Below are 13,279 nucleotides of genomic sequence, written 5' to 3' on the forward strand. Positions count from 1 at the left end.
GTATATGTGTGTGCGTGTGTGTGTGTGAGAGAGACAAAGCGAATTCCCAGTAGAGCTTGAACGCATTCAACAAAGATTTGAGAGCTGAATATTAATTTAATGCTGCTCTTTTCTTTTGCACTATACGATTCGAGTGAGAATCAATGCCAGTCATATTACATGAGAGACCCAGCAGTACTTGAAGCCAGGCAGGCGCTCTTTGCGAAGAGAGTTGTTTTTCAGTGCATATTTCACGATTTTTTACATGCAATCAAACTCAACTGGGTCTTCAAATTAAACTTAAAGCAAAGGCGAGAGAATCAATGTTATTTTTGTTGTTGGTGGAATACTATTACACTATTTACCGTAATAGAGTGAAAACTGATAGCGCTGTTTGTATTTCAGCATAATTATGAACTTTGATGCTATTTATTTTTTCCATTTTTGCACTTCGGATTGGTTGGTTTTCTTTTAGTTACTTAAGTGTTGCAATAAATACTTAAAGGCTATGTAGGAGCGTGTGTAGCACACGCTCTTTAGTTTAGCAACTAAAATACAACGTTAACAGAGTAACGGGTTAACGGGTTAAGGGGATAACGGGGAGCGAGCAGGTCTTGGGCGGGCAGTCGACAGTTAAATAGTTACGGCAACTGCACGCTAGGCGGCGCACCAGCATAGGAACAAAAATACTACAATTTCAGCGGACGCTTCGCCAGATGTTTCTCCTGTTTCCGCTCGCGCTGATGCAGGAACTCACGCCGTATATCGCTGGCGCGCATCTCCAGGATGCAATTGAGCTTATTGCGTATCTGCTCCGCCGTATGCACATCCGTATCGAAGTCATAGTGTTTAAACCGAATGCTCGCCACGCTCGAGAACAGTCCAAACGGCGAACTGGAACTCGAGCCCGAACTGTGCCGTGGACTGGACGGTGAGTGACCAAAGCCACCACCAACATTGCTGCCGCTCAGCGTTGCAGTGCTGCCGCTCGGCGCCGATGTGCAGCTGGTGGCGATGCCGCTGGAAGAGTTGGATTTCAGCCAAATGCGCAGCACGGCTTTCAGCTGGCGTTGCTCGACAATTTCACAATGCGCCACCAGATCGATGGGCGTCGACACCGGCTTTCGATTCGTCCAGAATTTTGTGTTCTTGTGCTGATCGATCTCAATGCGTTCGCCGGACACGGCCAGCGTCACGTCGCTTTTGAAGAAACGCTTATCGATGATGGTGAGGCGGTAGGTGCGATGCATGGGCGCCTCCAACATATCGTTGTGATTGAGCAGTCGCTGCTCATACTCCTTGACCTGGTCCAGGGGACTGTCGGGCACATCGCCATTCAGATTGATGTGCTGCAGCGCATGGACAGCGGCATCGGCCATCGCCACCTTGTCCTCCTCGGAGGTCATTGATTTGGTGCCCAACTGGTAATCGATGCGCGTCACTGGCGCCAGTGGACGGCGTTCGGCAAGTGTTAAGTGTGAGAAACCAAATTTGGAGCACGGCTCACGATTGTCGAGTGGCGGAAAGTCTTCCATGTCATCGTTATCCTCCGTCATATATAACGCATAATGCTGTACAGACTTCAGCTGCACTGCATCCGTATACTGTAGGGTAGTTTTGTAGCACACCAGCCCAATCACCTCAATGATTTTCGCCGTTGCCAGCACACAGATTTTGAGCGGATAATTGCGCTCCGGCTCTGGCAGCATATTTACATAAACATTGATGCGTTTGGTGGGCATGCCCACCTGGGCGGTGCCATCAAAGCGAGCGTATTCAATGAAACGATTCTGTGTCTGTTTCGGACTCCGCGCCAGCTGCTCCGTCAGCATGCTACGCACGCCCCTGTCGGAGAGATCGTCATCGCTGCTCGATTTTGTTGATGTTGTCGTCGTCGCTGATTTTGTTAATGTCGTCGTTGTTTTTGTTTTAGTAGATATTGTGGGCTTGTCTGCGGGTGGCTCGCTCAGCGCCTTGCGCTGAAAGAAATCCTTGCGATCCGGCGGCTGCACCTCCTCGTTGTAGTTGACGCTTTTGATTCTCGCCGCTTTGCGCTTTGCTATGTCCAGTTTCTCCAGTTTCTGTGCGGTGTTGGAGCGAAATCGATGTGCGCCCACCTCGGGATACATTTGTATGTCGAAAGAGTGCGTGGACATGTCCATATCTTCGTCATCACTCAGATCCAGACCGGGGTAACACAGAAAGTCAACTTCCTGCAGCGGCTGATCCGCTATCCGTGGCGCCATCATATGATGCTGATGTAGTGGCGCCGACCGCTGCTCCGGATGCTTGCGCTGCTGTTGGTGGGACGCCTGCAACCGCTGGCTGCGTCTGTAGGCGTCCATCGTTGTGGTGGCAGTTTGGAATTTCCTCAGATAATGCTTTGGCATATCGTCGCTGAGCATCACCGTCTCGCAGATGCCCGTGTCGTCCGTCGATATGAACGAGTTGCGGATGTGCGAGAGCAGCCAGTGCTGGTTGGAATAGGTGGCCATTGCACTTCGTTTGCGTCTCTCTCTCTTTTGCACAGAAAACGAATCCAAAATTCTTAGTTATCTCTGCATTTGTGTGTGGCCCAATATTACTTGCTCTTCTTCTTCTTTGCTCAATTAAACAACACTAACAGCTACCACCTACTGCAACGGTGGCCACCCTAATACTTAACATTTGCTGTTATGTTGCATGAATGATACATTGAGAAGGTTACAACTTTCATACAGCTACCGATAACATACTTTTGACACATGCGATGCTTCAATTCAAATCTAATCAATTCCATTGTAAAGCAGCTTATCAAATTCCCATTAATTATTTGAGTGTGGTCTTGCGAAGTGTTAATTGTAAGAAATTTTTAAATTTAAGTGTGGCGGCAAACACAATTGCTTCTTCTTCAGAAATCGTGACATAAATGTAAGATGCGATAGTTACAATATTGTAACCATAATATGTCAATATTGTCGAAATAAATACAAACTGTGTCAGCTTTAAATAATACAATTACGAATTATTTACTTGATGTATCAAAAAAACACAGCTCATTTATACATTAATATCCAGAATATTGACATATTGCAGCGGAAGCATAGTTCGCATAATATATCGATATATAGGTGCACTTGGCGGTATGCCGATATGTCGATATATTGATATCTAGCTCACATCTCTACTACCATATGACTTTTCGACAAGACGCAAGAAAAATACCACAAAATTAGGCAATTTGAAGTAAGTTTTCGAATAGAAGTGCTGCTTAAGAGCTGTCAATATTAATGTTTACAAAACAGCACACATAACTGCAGCGTATCGATGTTGTAGCAGCGCCCAAAATGGCGGGCATCCCGGTGGAATTCGATGAGACGGCGGTCAATCAGTTCAGCTGCAAACGTTGCGACCGAGTAAGTTTCACTCGCATTGCGATAATAATTGAGATGTTATTTTATTTACAAGTGTTCTCAATCAATCGCTTATCAATTGCAGACGTTTAAGAGCAAACGCGATCAGACACTGCATCGGCAAGAGGTGCACAACCACAACAAAACTACCTATGAGTGCAAACTGTGCGCCAAGAGTTTCTGCAACAGTGGCAACCTCGACCGCCACATGAAGGTGCACAACGATGTGCGGCCGTTTGTGTGCAACATATGCTCCAAGGCGTTCGCACAGGCCGTCAACCTGCAGCGACACTATGCCGTACACAGCGGTGAGCGTCCATATCAGTGCAACTTCTGCAACAAATCCTTCACGCAGCAAAGCAATATGAAGCGCCACAAAATGACACACACCGGCGAGAAGCCGTTTCGATGCCAGCGTTGTGGCCGCTACTTCTCGCAACTGGTCAACCTTAAGAAGCACAAGCTGGGCCATCTAAATGCCAAGCCGTATCAGTGCAATTACTGTGAGAAGGGCTTCACGCAACTGTCCAATTTCAAACGGCACCTGCAGTCGCACATTAAGGAAGGCGTCGATGTCGATGTGCCGGGTGCGATACAAGCAGCCACGGCGTTGGCGCGAGAGCGACTGGAGGCCGAACAGAAACCGTTAGTTCATAAATTAAATCAAAACTTCCATGATGATCTAGCCTCGGATTTTAATCAATTTAACTGATTTATTTGCAGTAGTTTCTTTGAGTGCATGGTCTGTCGTGCCATTTTTGAGACGTTTGGGGACTATGAGAAGCACGAGAGCAAGTGTCATGAGGAACATGAACGCACTCAGCTAGAAGTTAATCAAATGGCGCATATGCATGCGGACGACTACTTGCCGATGAAGTTTTCGGTGCCCGATTTGGATACGCACGAGATCATTATTGAGACTACACACTAATGCCACCCACATGAAATCATACACACACACAAACCCACACCCACATACACCGCAACAAATCCAACATCTTCACTCAGCGGGAAAGAGAGCGAGAGAGATGGCAAACATATGTGAAGATGCACCTGTAACATGTCGCTACGTACGTTTATGGAAGTCGTCAATGAATATGCAGGCCAACATATTTCTTATAAATAAATGCAAACACATAATGAAAATAATGAAAATTGTAACTGTATCGGTTCATGTGAGCAACTATATCAACATAATTGCATAATTGTATAATTTAAGCGTATTCGCAATGTTTAATTGCATTAAAAGAAGTTCAACAAAAATCTAATCTGAACTTTTTCATGTAAAACGTAATATGTGAGATTTTATTGCTCGTAAGGAGTTTGGATTTTTAACTACTCGTTTACTTTGTGATTTTATGGTTAAATGATTTCAAAAATGTGGCACGTCATAAATGCCGCAAGTCAAAGTTACTCGTGCAGAAGTTTAAGGTCTTTGTCGGGTATATTGCCGTTTTATCGGTCATTTCCTTTAGCTATAAACTCTTGCTAATGTTTGATGCTCACACTTTCTTAAATATTGCCTACCTAACAGGCACTTTGCCATTAACAATTGATTTTTATATACCGCTTATACACCATTTGTTGACAAACGGGCGCTTTGAAAGTGTATATTACGATTTTGTTGCTCCCTTAAGCCGATAATGCAATCATTTTGTTCTACATAATAGGTTTATATGAGAACCATTAAGGGGCTCCGTGTGGAAATTGCCCTAATTAGTGTCACGTACTTGTTTACATGGCTGTACAATTGCATTTAATTTATTTATCAATATGCCGATTTGTATACAAGGGTAAGAAATGAACTTGGAATTACATATAAATTATTTATCAAGATGCAATCTTTATTGCCCCAGTGTGACAATCAAGAAGTTCCTGCGAACAACTTGTTTTGCAACTTATTGAGTAAGAATATATCAATATATCATGCATTGGCATGAAAACTAATTAATGTCACATACTTGCTTACATGGGTAAGAAACAAACTTGAAATTGCATATAAATAATTTATCTAGATGCATCTTTATTGCCACAGTATGAAAGTCAGCAAGTTCCTGTGCGTTTTTCATAGTTGTGCGTTATTGCTGCGTTTGCCAGCAACCACAGCCACTAAATCAAATTATTTTGCTGCCACTTGGTTACAGTGTCGCCCAATTCTCCACCCACCGCAGAAGCCTTCATCCTATACACCGTCGACTGCCTGTGTATCTCCACAATTGGCATTCAGTTGCTTAAATAGCCGCATTAATGTCCGGCCAGACAAATGGGTCACATTAATTATGGCGGCCAGTGACAATTGCTATAAATTTATTATGTAAATGCCTGCTTGGTAAGTTACGATGGCTTGAAAAGACTAGACATCGGTTTAAGGTTCGGTTAGCTGCAAAAATCTTTCTCATGCAAATATGTAAATATAGTTTTTGTGTGTGTTTAAATTCAACACGCTTGAAATCAATATGAATTTCGTTACGAAGGTAATGCCGTATGGCACAGCTTTGTTTGTTTTATGCACAACAAATGTTTGCACACTCAGATTGTGTGGCAACCGTTCGGGCGTTGAGTTGAGTCCAGCGGTTCATGCAAATACGCGTAATCAAACTGGAATGCAAAAACATTTAGAGGCGACTGCACAGCGCTGTGTAGCCCGACACGCTGACGTCACGCTTAATGCGTTGATGAGTTTTCCCATTTCGCTTAATTAACGTCGGACACTTCAGAGTAAACAAAATGGCGGCGATGCAACGTTTGCTTTTGAGTGGACGCCTGAAAGCATGCAGCGCTTTTAATTCTCAGTACATTATTACGAAATAAAAGGATTGTGAATGTATATTTGTATATATATACATTCCTTTTCCGTTTAAGCTGAAAATTAAATTAAATCTCTTCGGCTTTTTATATAAAATATTTTCCATTTTGTAACTAAAAGTTTTAGCTATAACATTTTAATTGGCACAGTTACGCTGCAGCTTAAGCTGAAGCACTTTTGCTTAAGGCCACATTTATGCCACATACTTTGATAGTTGTGAATGTGGACACACTCGCATCCGTATGGAATATACGAACTGCCACGCTTCAATTTTGTCACCACCTTTTTTGTCCGTTGAAATCTGATTTTCCTGGTGAAAATTTGATGACATTTCCGCTTATGCGACCAATAGCCACCACCCCTATCCAAACACGACCACGGCTATGCGCACAGTTTGCTACTTAAATTGGTTCGGCGAATGTTCTGTCATCATCATTATTAGCTTGTCCACAAAAGTGGCAATGTCATTTTGAAAAGTGGTAGCTCAGAAATGTAAGTGGCAAACACGCAACAAGCGCACAGACACAGAAATGGAAACTCGGATGGAAGCAAAAGCAACAGTCGAAATAGAAGTAACTGTCTTTTGCGTTGGTATTAGTGGTCGCACGTTGTGGCCACCAAGTATTTGCTTAAGGCAGAATCACCAACAGCACTTACCACATGTGCAATTGTTCATTTCATTTCCTGTTCATGTTGCAGTTGAAGTTGCAGCTGTGGTTGCATTTTAATTTGCCATAGGAGCAACGGAAAATTAGCTTAGCCGCAACGTAATTGAGTTTTACGTTGCTCTATGGGTTAACCAAAGTAAAAATGACACCCATATCCCTATCTGCATTCGTGTGGTGAGTCATGCACACGCAGATATTACGCCGCAATCGCCACAAGCATATTTCACAAACAAATATTAGGCATACGCGTAGTACGCGCATATGCATATGCGGGGATACAAACAATTGTGCAAAAACAAAATGTGAACAACGAAAATTGAATTTTAGGTTTAATTATAACAAGAACGAAAGCCAATATATACTATTGAAATGTAAATATGAAGGCGATTTGCGTACGGTTTGTCGGTTGTTGAAACTGCAGCCAGCATTTAAATAAATAAACAAATTTTTGTCACACTTATAAACAGATATACGTATTTTAGATTCGTGAATGTGTGTGTGAGTATATTCACATTTGTATGTAGTTGTTTGCCATAAGCCAAATGAAGTCACTGTCAAACTGTCATAGAAAGTGTTTCTATGCCCTGTAGCCATTAATTTGAATACCAGAGGTATATGACAGTCGAAATAACTTCAGATAAAGTATATTTAAATAAAGTATATTTAAGTTGAAAGAACACTGTTCTGTATAACCGATTATTTGTGAAAAGATTTTCGTTAAACACTCAAAAATCAAGTTGTTTAGAAATCCAACCCAAATATATTTACTTAAAGCAAGCATATACTAGCTTTAGAACACTTTCTTGGTGATCATTGGGTAACTGCTCGTCGAGCCTATCTCATTATATGGAGAATATAGGTTTTCATTTTGTAACTATTTGATTATGTTACGTATTTTTGGCATGCCAGTCACAGCGGACGTTCTTAATCTGAACGTGACACCGTCGTGTGAACACCCACACCCAATAGATGGGTCTAGATACACACAAGCTCATACACACACATATATAAAGGAACTACACAAACATTGGATTAGCGAAGGGGCACCATATGTAGATGACTATTAAACACGCAAGTCGCTTAAACCAACGCGTTGCCTTCTAGACAAACACAAACAGCAAAGCGTCTAAAATAAAGCTGTTTAATGTAGAAAGCGGGCTCAGCGTCAGCTCATAGACACGGCGTATTATGTTGCTGGCCTAACATGAGTTGACAGCTGGTGTGAATGCAAGCAAGCACATCCCTGACCCCCTCACCATCCCCGCTGGAATAGTGTCAACTGTATAAATAACGTCAGAGGGCAGCTGACTTGTTAAGTGTTTGCTTGTTTAAACACACACACACACACACACACGCACACACACAACAACAATAACAACAGTACAGGTAATCAACTTGGTCTACATTGTTGTGGTCCCTGTAGTTGCAGGGTTAGAACTATTTAAAATATATAAAGCGGATACTTAAGCACCATGTGACATTATCCTTACTCATTTAACAAAACACGGCAATCAGTGAACTGACTCTGTAGTTAATCTGCTTAGATATCAGTTTCTATTTACAGTTTGTTGAGTTTGCTAACTGGTTTGCTTTGTCTTTGTGCTTCTGAGCAGATGAAGATATGGCACTGAATGGCCCACAAGTTGTGATTAGATAACAAGTGTCAGGCCATCTAAATGCTGGTGGTTGTTTTTGTTGTGCCAGCATATTTTGTGAGTAGCTTAGTTGTTGGCCATTTTGGCCTTTTGGCTTTAAGTTGCCCGTTTCTTGGCGTATTTAAAGCATCATACGAAATTACAAATGCAAATCAAATGTCCGATCTGCTTGGTTCCGGCGCTGGACTGGATTGCCTTTGGCTTTCACGTTCTCATGTACACCCAGTACGCAACCAATTGCATGGAGGGACCCTGCCAGGATGTGGATGTAATGCGCAAAATGTAAGGCTTGCATAAATTATTTGCGCTGTTGTTGTTCTCTTTGTTGAGCTCTTGCTGTTGTTACTGCTGCACTTAATAAATTCATTTCATGCACAAACTTAAAGCGCTGCTTCGTTTTAGTGGAGCAAGATAACATATTGTTGGCTGAGTCACAAAGACATTTGATTAAATTGCAAATTGCAAAGCAGCTGCTGAAATGTTACTAAGTGCTTCTCAAATATCCTGTCTATGACATCAAAGGGACTACTCTCGTTTGCCGTTTGGCATTTGACCCAACTACAAATTTTGAGCTTGTTTCGTGTTTTGTATATTCTTCCGTGACAAGTTTTGTGCAGTAACAGATTTTTGACAAAATGAATAGTTCGCTGTTAAGCTTTCTCATTTTTAATTACGAGCTGATAAGTAGTATGACCATTGTGTAAAGTGAGTAAGTTGCTTAAATGTGGAATTGTAAATGTTTTTCTTAGTACTTTTTCTATTCTTGGAAAGTGTTTGCAATGGGGCAACTAGGCAACGTTTTTGCTCTACTCTATGCCAAACTTCTTTACTTCAGCATCATCTGTTGCTGGAGCTGTTGCATATTACATGAGTTTCAATTTTGCTCCAAAATATGCATTTGTTGAATTCCTTATGCTTTTGCGACAGAGACCCTCACATTAAAATGACAGTTGTCTAAGTGCTTTTGAAATAAATTGAACAAGAAGGTATGCAGAAATAAAGGATACAATTGCTTATAAGTAATCTGCCATGCTGGCGCCTAGTTTCTGCATTTAACAATAATGTATGTTGGAATCTTTTAACTCTCCCATGGCTGTCATCTGCATTTCTGTGTGGCAGCCAACAGCATTTTGCACTGAGATATGCCTTTCTCTGATGCTTTTCAGCTGTTGTGTTTTCAATTTTGTCTTGTTTGACGCCTTTGTAGTTAATTAATGCTGCTTGTGCACAAACTACGAACTATATTTACAATAACGTTGTAAGCAGCATATGAAACTTGGACTGCGTCTTTCCTATGCCAACTCCTACTGTTTCTGACTTAAACAATGCAGCAGCAGTTGCTTTTCCATTGTGTATGCAGCCGCTCAATATTAAACACACTGAAAGTTGAAAGTTGGCTCAGCACATTTTTAGTGCCATATTGTACTAATATTGGAAATTGACAACAGTTTTAAAGAGCCATAACTTATTTACTACTCTGATGTCTGACATTTACTTTACAACTTTCATAATGCTCACATATATATATTATATGAAATATATGTATATATATATTGATATATATATATATATTGATTTATGTCGCAAAGAACATATTCCGTGCATTAGTGCCTAATGAAAAGCTGATGGGGACAACGTCCCAATGTGCCAAAATGTAACACCGAAGTCAACAATTTGCCACACCTCCAAAGAGAGAGAGAGAGAGAGAGAGAGAGAGAACTTCTCTTACGCCCTCCGGTAACCTGTTCATATTGATTCCCGAAGCGATTGCGTTTCCCACTGATTTGCATTTAAAATGAATGCCGCAGCACAAATTTAATATGTATTCAAATACGCTGCGGCATCTGAAAATAACAAAAATTGCGGTGAAGCTACAAGTAACTTGCCCCTTGCACCGCCCAAGATGAAGTGTGCGGCTTCCGACTAATTAGAAATGACTTTGTTGCGTATTAATGTTCCATTAAATATTTTATTTGATTTGTTTTGGCCTTTATTAAAATTCAATTTCAAGTGTTTACATTCTATTTTTGTAAACTGTGAGACACAGCAGTATTTCGGCCATAATTCGAAATAAATTTGTTACGCCCATTAAACAACGAATACAAGGGATAACTGGCATACATACGTATATGCTATTTTTAGGCCTGAGAGCAGCTTAGTTAGAGATTTATGTCTATATATTTGGGTTGGGCTTAGACATAAACAAAGCATACGCCATATGATCCCGGCCTAGGTAAGCTCCCGACAGCCAGCTGGCAGACATTTCAATTGCGTTGCCGCAATTGTTGCCACATTTAAACGGAAATTGTGAGGCACTCCACACACAGTTCATTGTGTGGCAACAACCGCTGGCTGATTGCCTAGCATATTTCACAGCCTGTCTCAGACGAAAGGAGTTAATGCAGGCCCTGCTCAACTGCTGCTGCTGAAATGCTTCTTAATGGTGCTCTTTAGAAAGTCAGCACTGAAATTTCGTATTAAAATATTAGTTGCTTCAAATGCCACACACAATTTATACTAAAAGCTGCACTTAATGCTCTTGTATATGTATTTATCTTTAAGCCGCTTTCGGTTACTTGAAACCAACAGAAATAAAAATCTCAGCGGATTTTCGCATCAAACATGTTCAGCACATTTAAATTTGGACACGGGCTAAGAATTTGCCAAGCGTTTGTCGTTTTTTCTTTGAAGTTGACTCGAGCGTTAGTTCTGGGAATTGGGACATCTACCATATGCCTGGGCTGTTCCATTTGCATCATTTATTATTGACTGCTGGTGAAGCGAGTTAATAAGATGCGGGCACAGTGCCACATATGATGACCAGTATTCTGAGACTCACATTTGATTGCCTGACCACGTTTTGGGCAACATTTTATGGTCATTCAGTTCAACAATGAGTTGAGCGTATCGCACAAACTTAATTTGGCAAAAGTTTAAGCTACAATCAACCTAAATTTTCATAACTTTGTCATCCGGATTCTAAACGCATTCCAGTTTTGATGCGGTCAATACCATAGCCCTGCTCAAGTGAAGTTAATATTCTAAATAACTGCGCACGCTTAACACCTAAAATGCTGCAGAAAGTGTTTCACACAGCCAGTTGCAGTTTGTGTTTTCGACATCGCGGAGTGGGCGCCAAGAGTAAAAGAACAACAATAATAATGTGAAAACAACAACTAAAGTAACAAAGAAGTATATACTGTTCGGCAAGAGGAAAAACTAACGCAGTAGCAAAATATGATGGGCGTTGAATGATGAACTGTTATAATACCCATTAGCAAGCGATAGCAAGTCTCAAACTATTGATATATTGCTTAAGAACTTCCTATGTTGTGTTTATAATATATTTTTGTCTTTCTATGCTCGAATAAGTATATTTTCAATTTAGAGTACATTTAAGTAATATTTAATTATTATTAACATTTTTAAATTGTTACTTACACTCTTCTGAAGCTTATGTCAAAAGGGTATATCAGCAGAGAAAGTTTTATTACAAATTTCCCAAATTAAAAGTTGCGGAGTGTTCCCGGGAGCAGTCAGCATGGGAATTGCGAAGAGGAGCAGCGGAAATGCTACGTTTGGGGTACAAACACAGTTTGATCGCCAAACCCAAAACGAGAACACAAGCTGGAGTCTCCTCCTCCCCAACCAACCAATCATGCAGTTAAACAAACAAATTCTCGTGAGGGGCCGCTGGTCGTAGCAGTTTTGGGCATTTGTACATTGTAAGTTGTGCGTTGCACGTAGCACGTAACACGGTGCTTGGATTCATTGTCGTCGTTTGGTGTTCAGACTGGCGCCGATTTCCATTAAATTTGCAACGGAATCTGCAGGCGTCGCAGCCATCCTCCATCATCTCCTCCGAGTGACATCAATAATATTTTTAAATCGGACGCGATGCGGAAGTTGTGAATTTACAAATATGTTGCTATCGCTAGCAATTTGTGGAATTAATTGAATGTTGTATAATTTTGAAAGCTCTATTTAACTGACCAGAAATTGTTTTAATTTAATTATGAAATTTACATATTACATGCTACGGAGGGTCATGTTAAATATTTAACTTCAATCATCATATTCAATTCATTCTTATTATGTATCTTTAATGAGCCCAACCGTGAATAAACTCAACTGCAAATAAAATTGCTTACTTTATGAATCGATTCGATATTTAAATTTGGACCAACAAAAAATAGAGAATAAATATTACAATTTTAAAAGAATACATTTTTCAATTTAAAATACAACTAAATGTTTTTGAAAGGCAGAGATAAAAGGAAAGTACGCAAGTCTTCAGCACAATAAGCTGATTTATTTGTAAATCGCTTCTAGCTGTGTTACTATGAAAATTAATATAAACACACAGATATTCATTAAGCTTTGTGCTATTGTGTTACTTCAGTCGAACTTTCCTTTGTTGTGACTCTTAAGTTACGACAATGACTAGCTTCAGCAACAACATTTGCTACTTTCTGCTGATAACGTTACAAGGAAATACTTCAAAAGCCCAGAGGCCAAGCAAAAGACATCTAACTCCAAGATAGTTGTTTGCATGCACCATTCTGGCTTGCTGGAGCACACTTGAGACAGGTAGCAGTTAGCAGAAGGACTCACAGGATGAAAAGAGCATAACTTCATATTGGTGTACACAAAGCAGGCAAACGAAGAATGTAACTCGAAAAAGCAAAGCCACAAGGGATACACACATCCAAACTGCCAACCATAACTATTCACGAGTAACTTTTATGAGCTTCCAGAGACATGGAGAGAGAAAGGGAC

The 13,279-nt window shown here is 40.8% G+C and overlaps 2 protein-coding genes across 3 annotated transcripts; one reads left to right on the plus strand and one right to left on the minus strand.

The window, feature by feature from the left end:
- Positions 1-378: 378 nt before the first annotated feature.
- Positions 379-2,636, minus strand: LOC6559141 (stress-activated map kinase-interacting protein 1). Its single transcript, XM_001987776.2, has one exon. The coding sequence runs from the start codon at positions 2,472-2,474 to the stop codon at positions 669-671; it is 1,806 nt and encodes a 601-aa protein (XP_001987812.1). The 5' UTR covers positions 2,475-2,636; the 3' UTR covers positions 379-668.
- Positions 2,637-3,122: 486 nt separating this feature from the next.
- On the plus strand, positions 3,123-4,520 carry LOC6559142 (zinc finger protein 239). Of its 2 annotated transcripts, none has more exons than XM_032734181.1 (4): positions 3,123-3,204; positions 3,264-3,374; positions 3,457-4,016; positions 4,098-4,520. In XM_032734181.1, exons 2-4 carry the CDS (start codon positions 3,306-3,308, stop codon positions 4,300-4,302), a joined length of 834 nt encoding a protein of 277 aa, XP_032590072.1. In that variant the 5' UTR covers positions 3,123-3,204; positions 3,264-3,305; the 3' UTR covers positions 4,303-4,520. The 2 variants fall into 2 exon arrangements, with proteins under 2 accessions (XP_032590072.1, XP_001987813.1); XM_001987777.2 differs by having other exon boundaries at positions 3,124-3,204; positions 4,095-4,520.
- The last annotated feature ends 8,759 nt before the right edge of the window (positions 4,521-13,279 follow it).

This window comes from Drosophila grimshawi, unplaced genomic scaffold (assembly GCF_018153295.1).
Source record: "Drosophila grimshawi isolate 15287-2541.00 unplaced genomic scaffold, ASM1815329v1 contig_184, whole genome shotgun sequence".
NCBI classification, from domain to species: domain Eukaryota; kingdom Metazoa; phylum Arthropoda; class Insecta; order Diptera; family Drosophilidae; genus Drosophila; species Drosophila grimshawi.

Bases quoted from the DNA above. Each gene is read 5' to 3' on its own strand.
- LOC6559141 (XM_001987776.2), bottom strand. From the start codon at position 2,474: ATGGCCACCTATTCCAACCAGCACTGGCTGCTCTCGCACATCCGCAAC.
- LOC6559142 (XM_001987777.2), top strand. From the start codon at position 3,306: ATGGCGGGCATCCCGGTGGAATTCGATGAGACGGCGGTCAATCAGTTC. The intron at 3,375-3,456 runs GTAAGTTTCACT...TATCAATTGCAG, and splicing joins GCTGCAAACGTTGCGACCGA to ACGTTTAAGAGCAAACGCGA. The intron at 4,017-4,094 runs GTTAGTTCATAA...ATTTATTTGCAG, and splicing joins CTGGAGGCCGAACAGAAACC to TAGTTTCTTTGAGTGCATGG.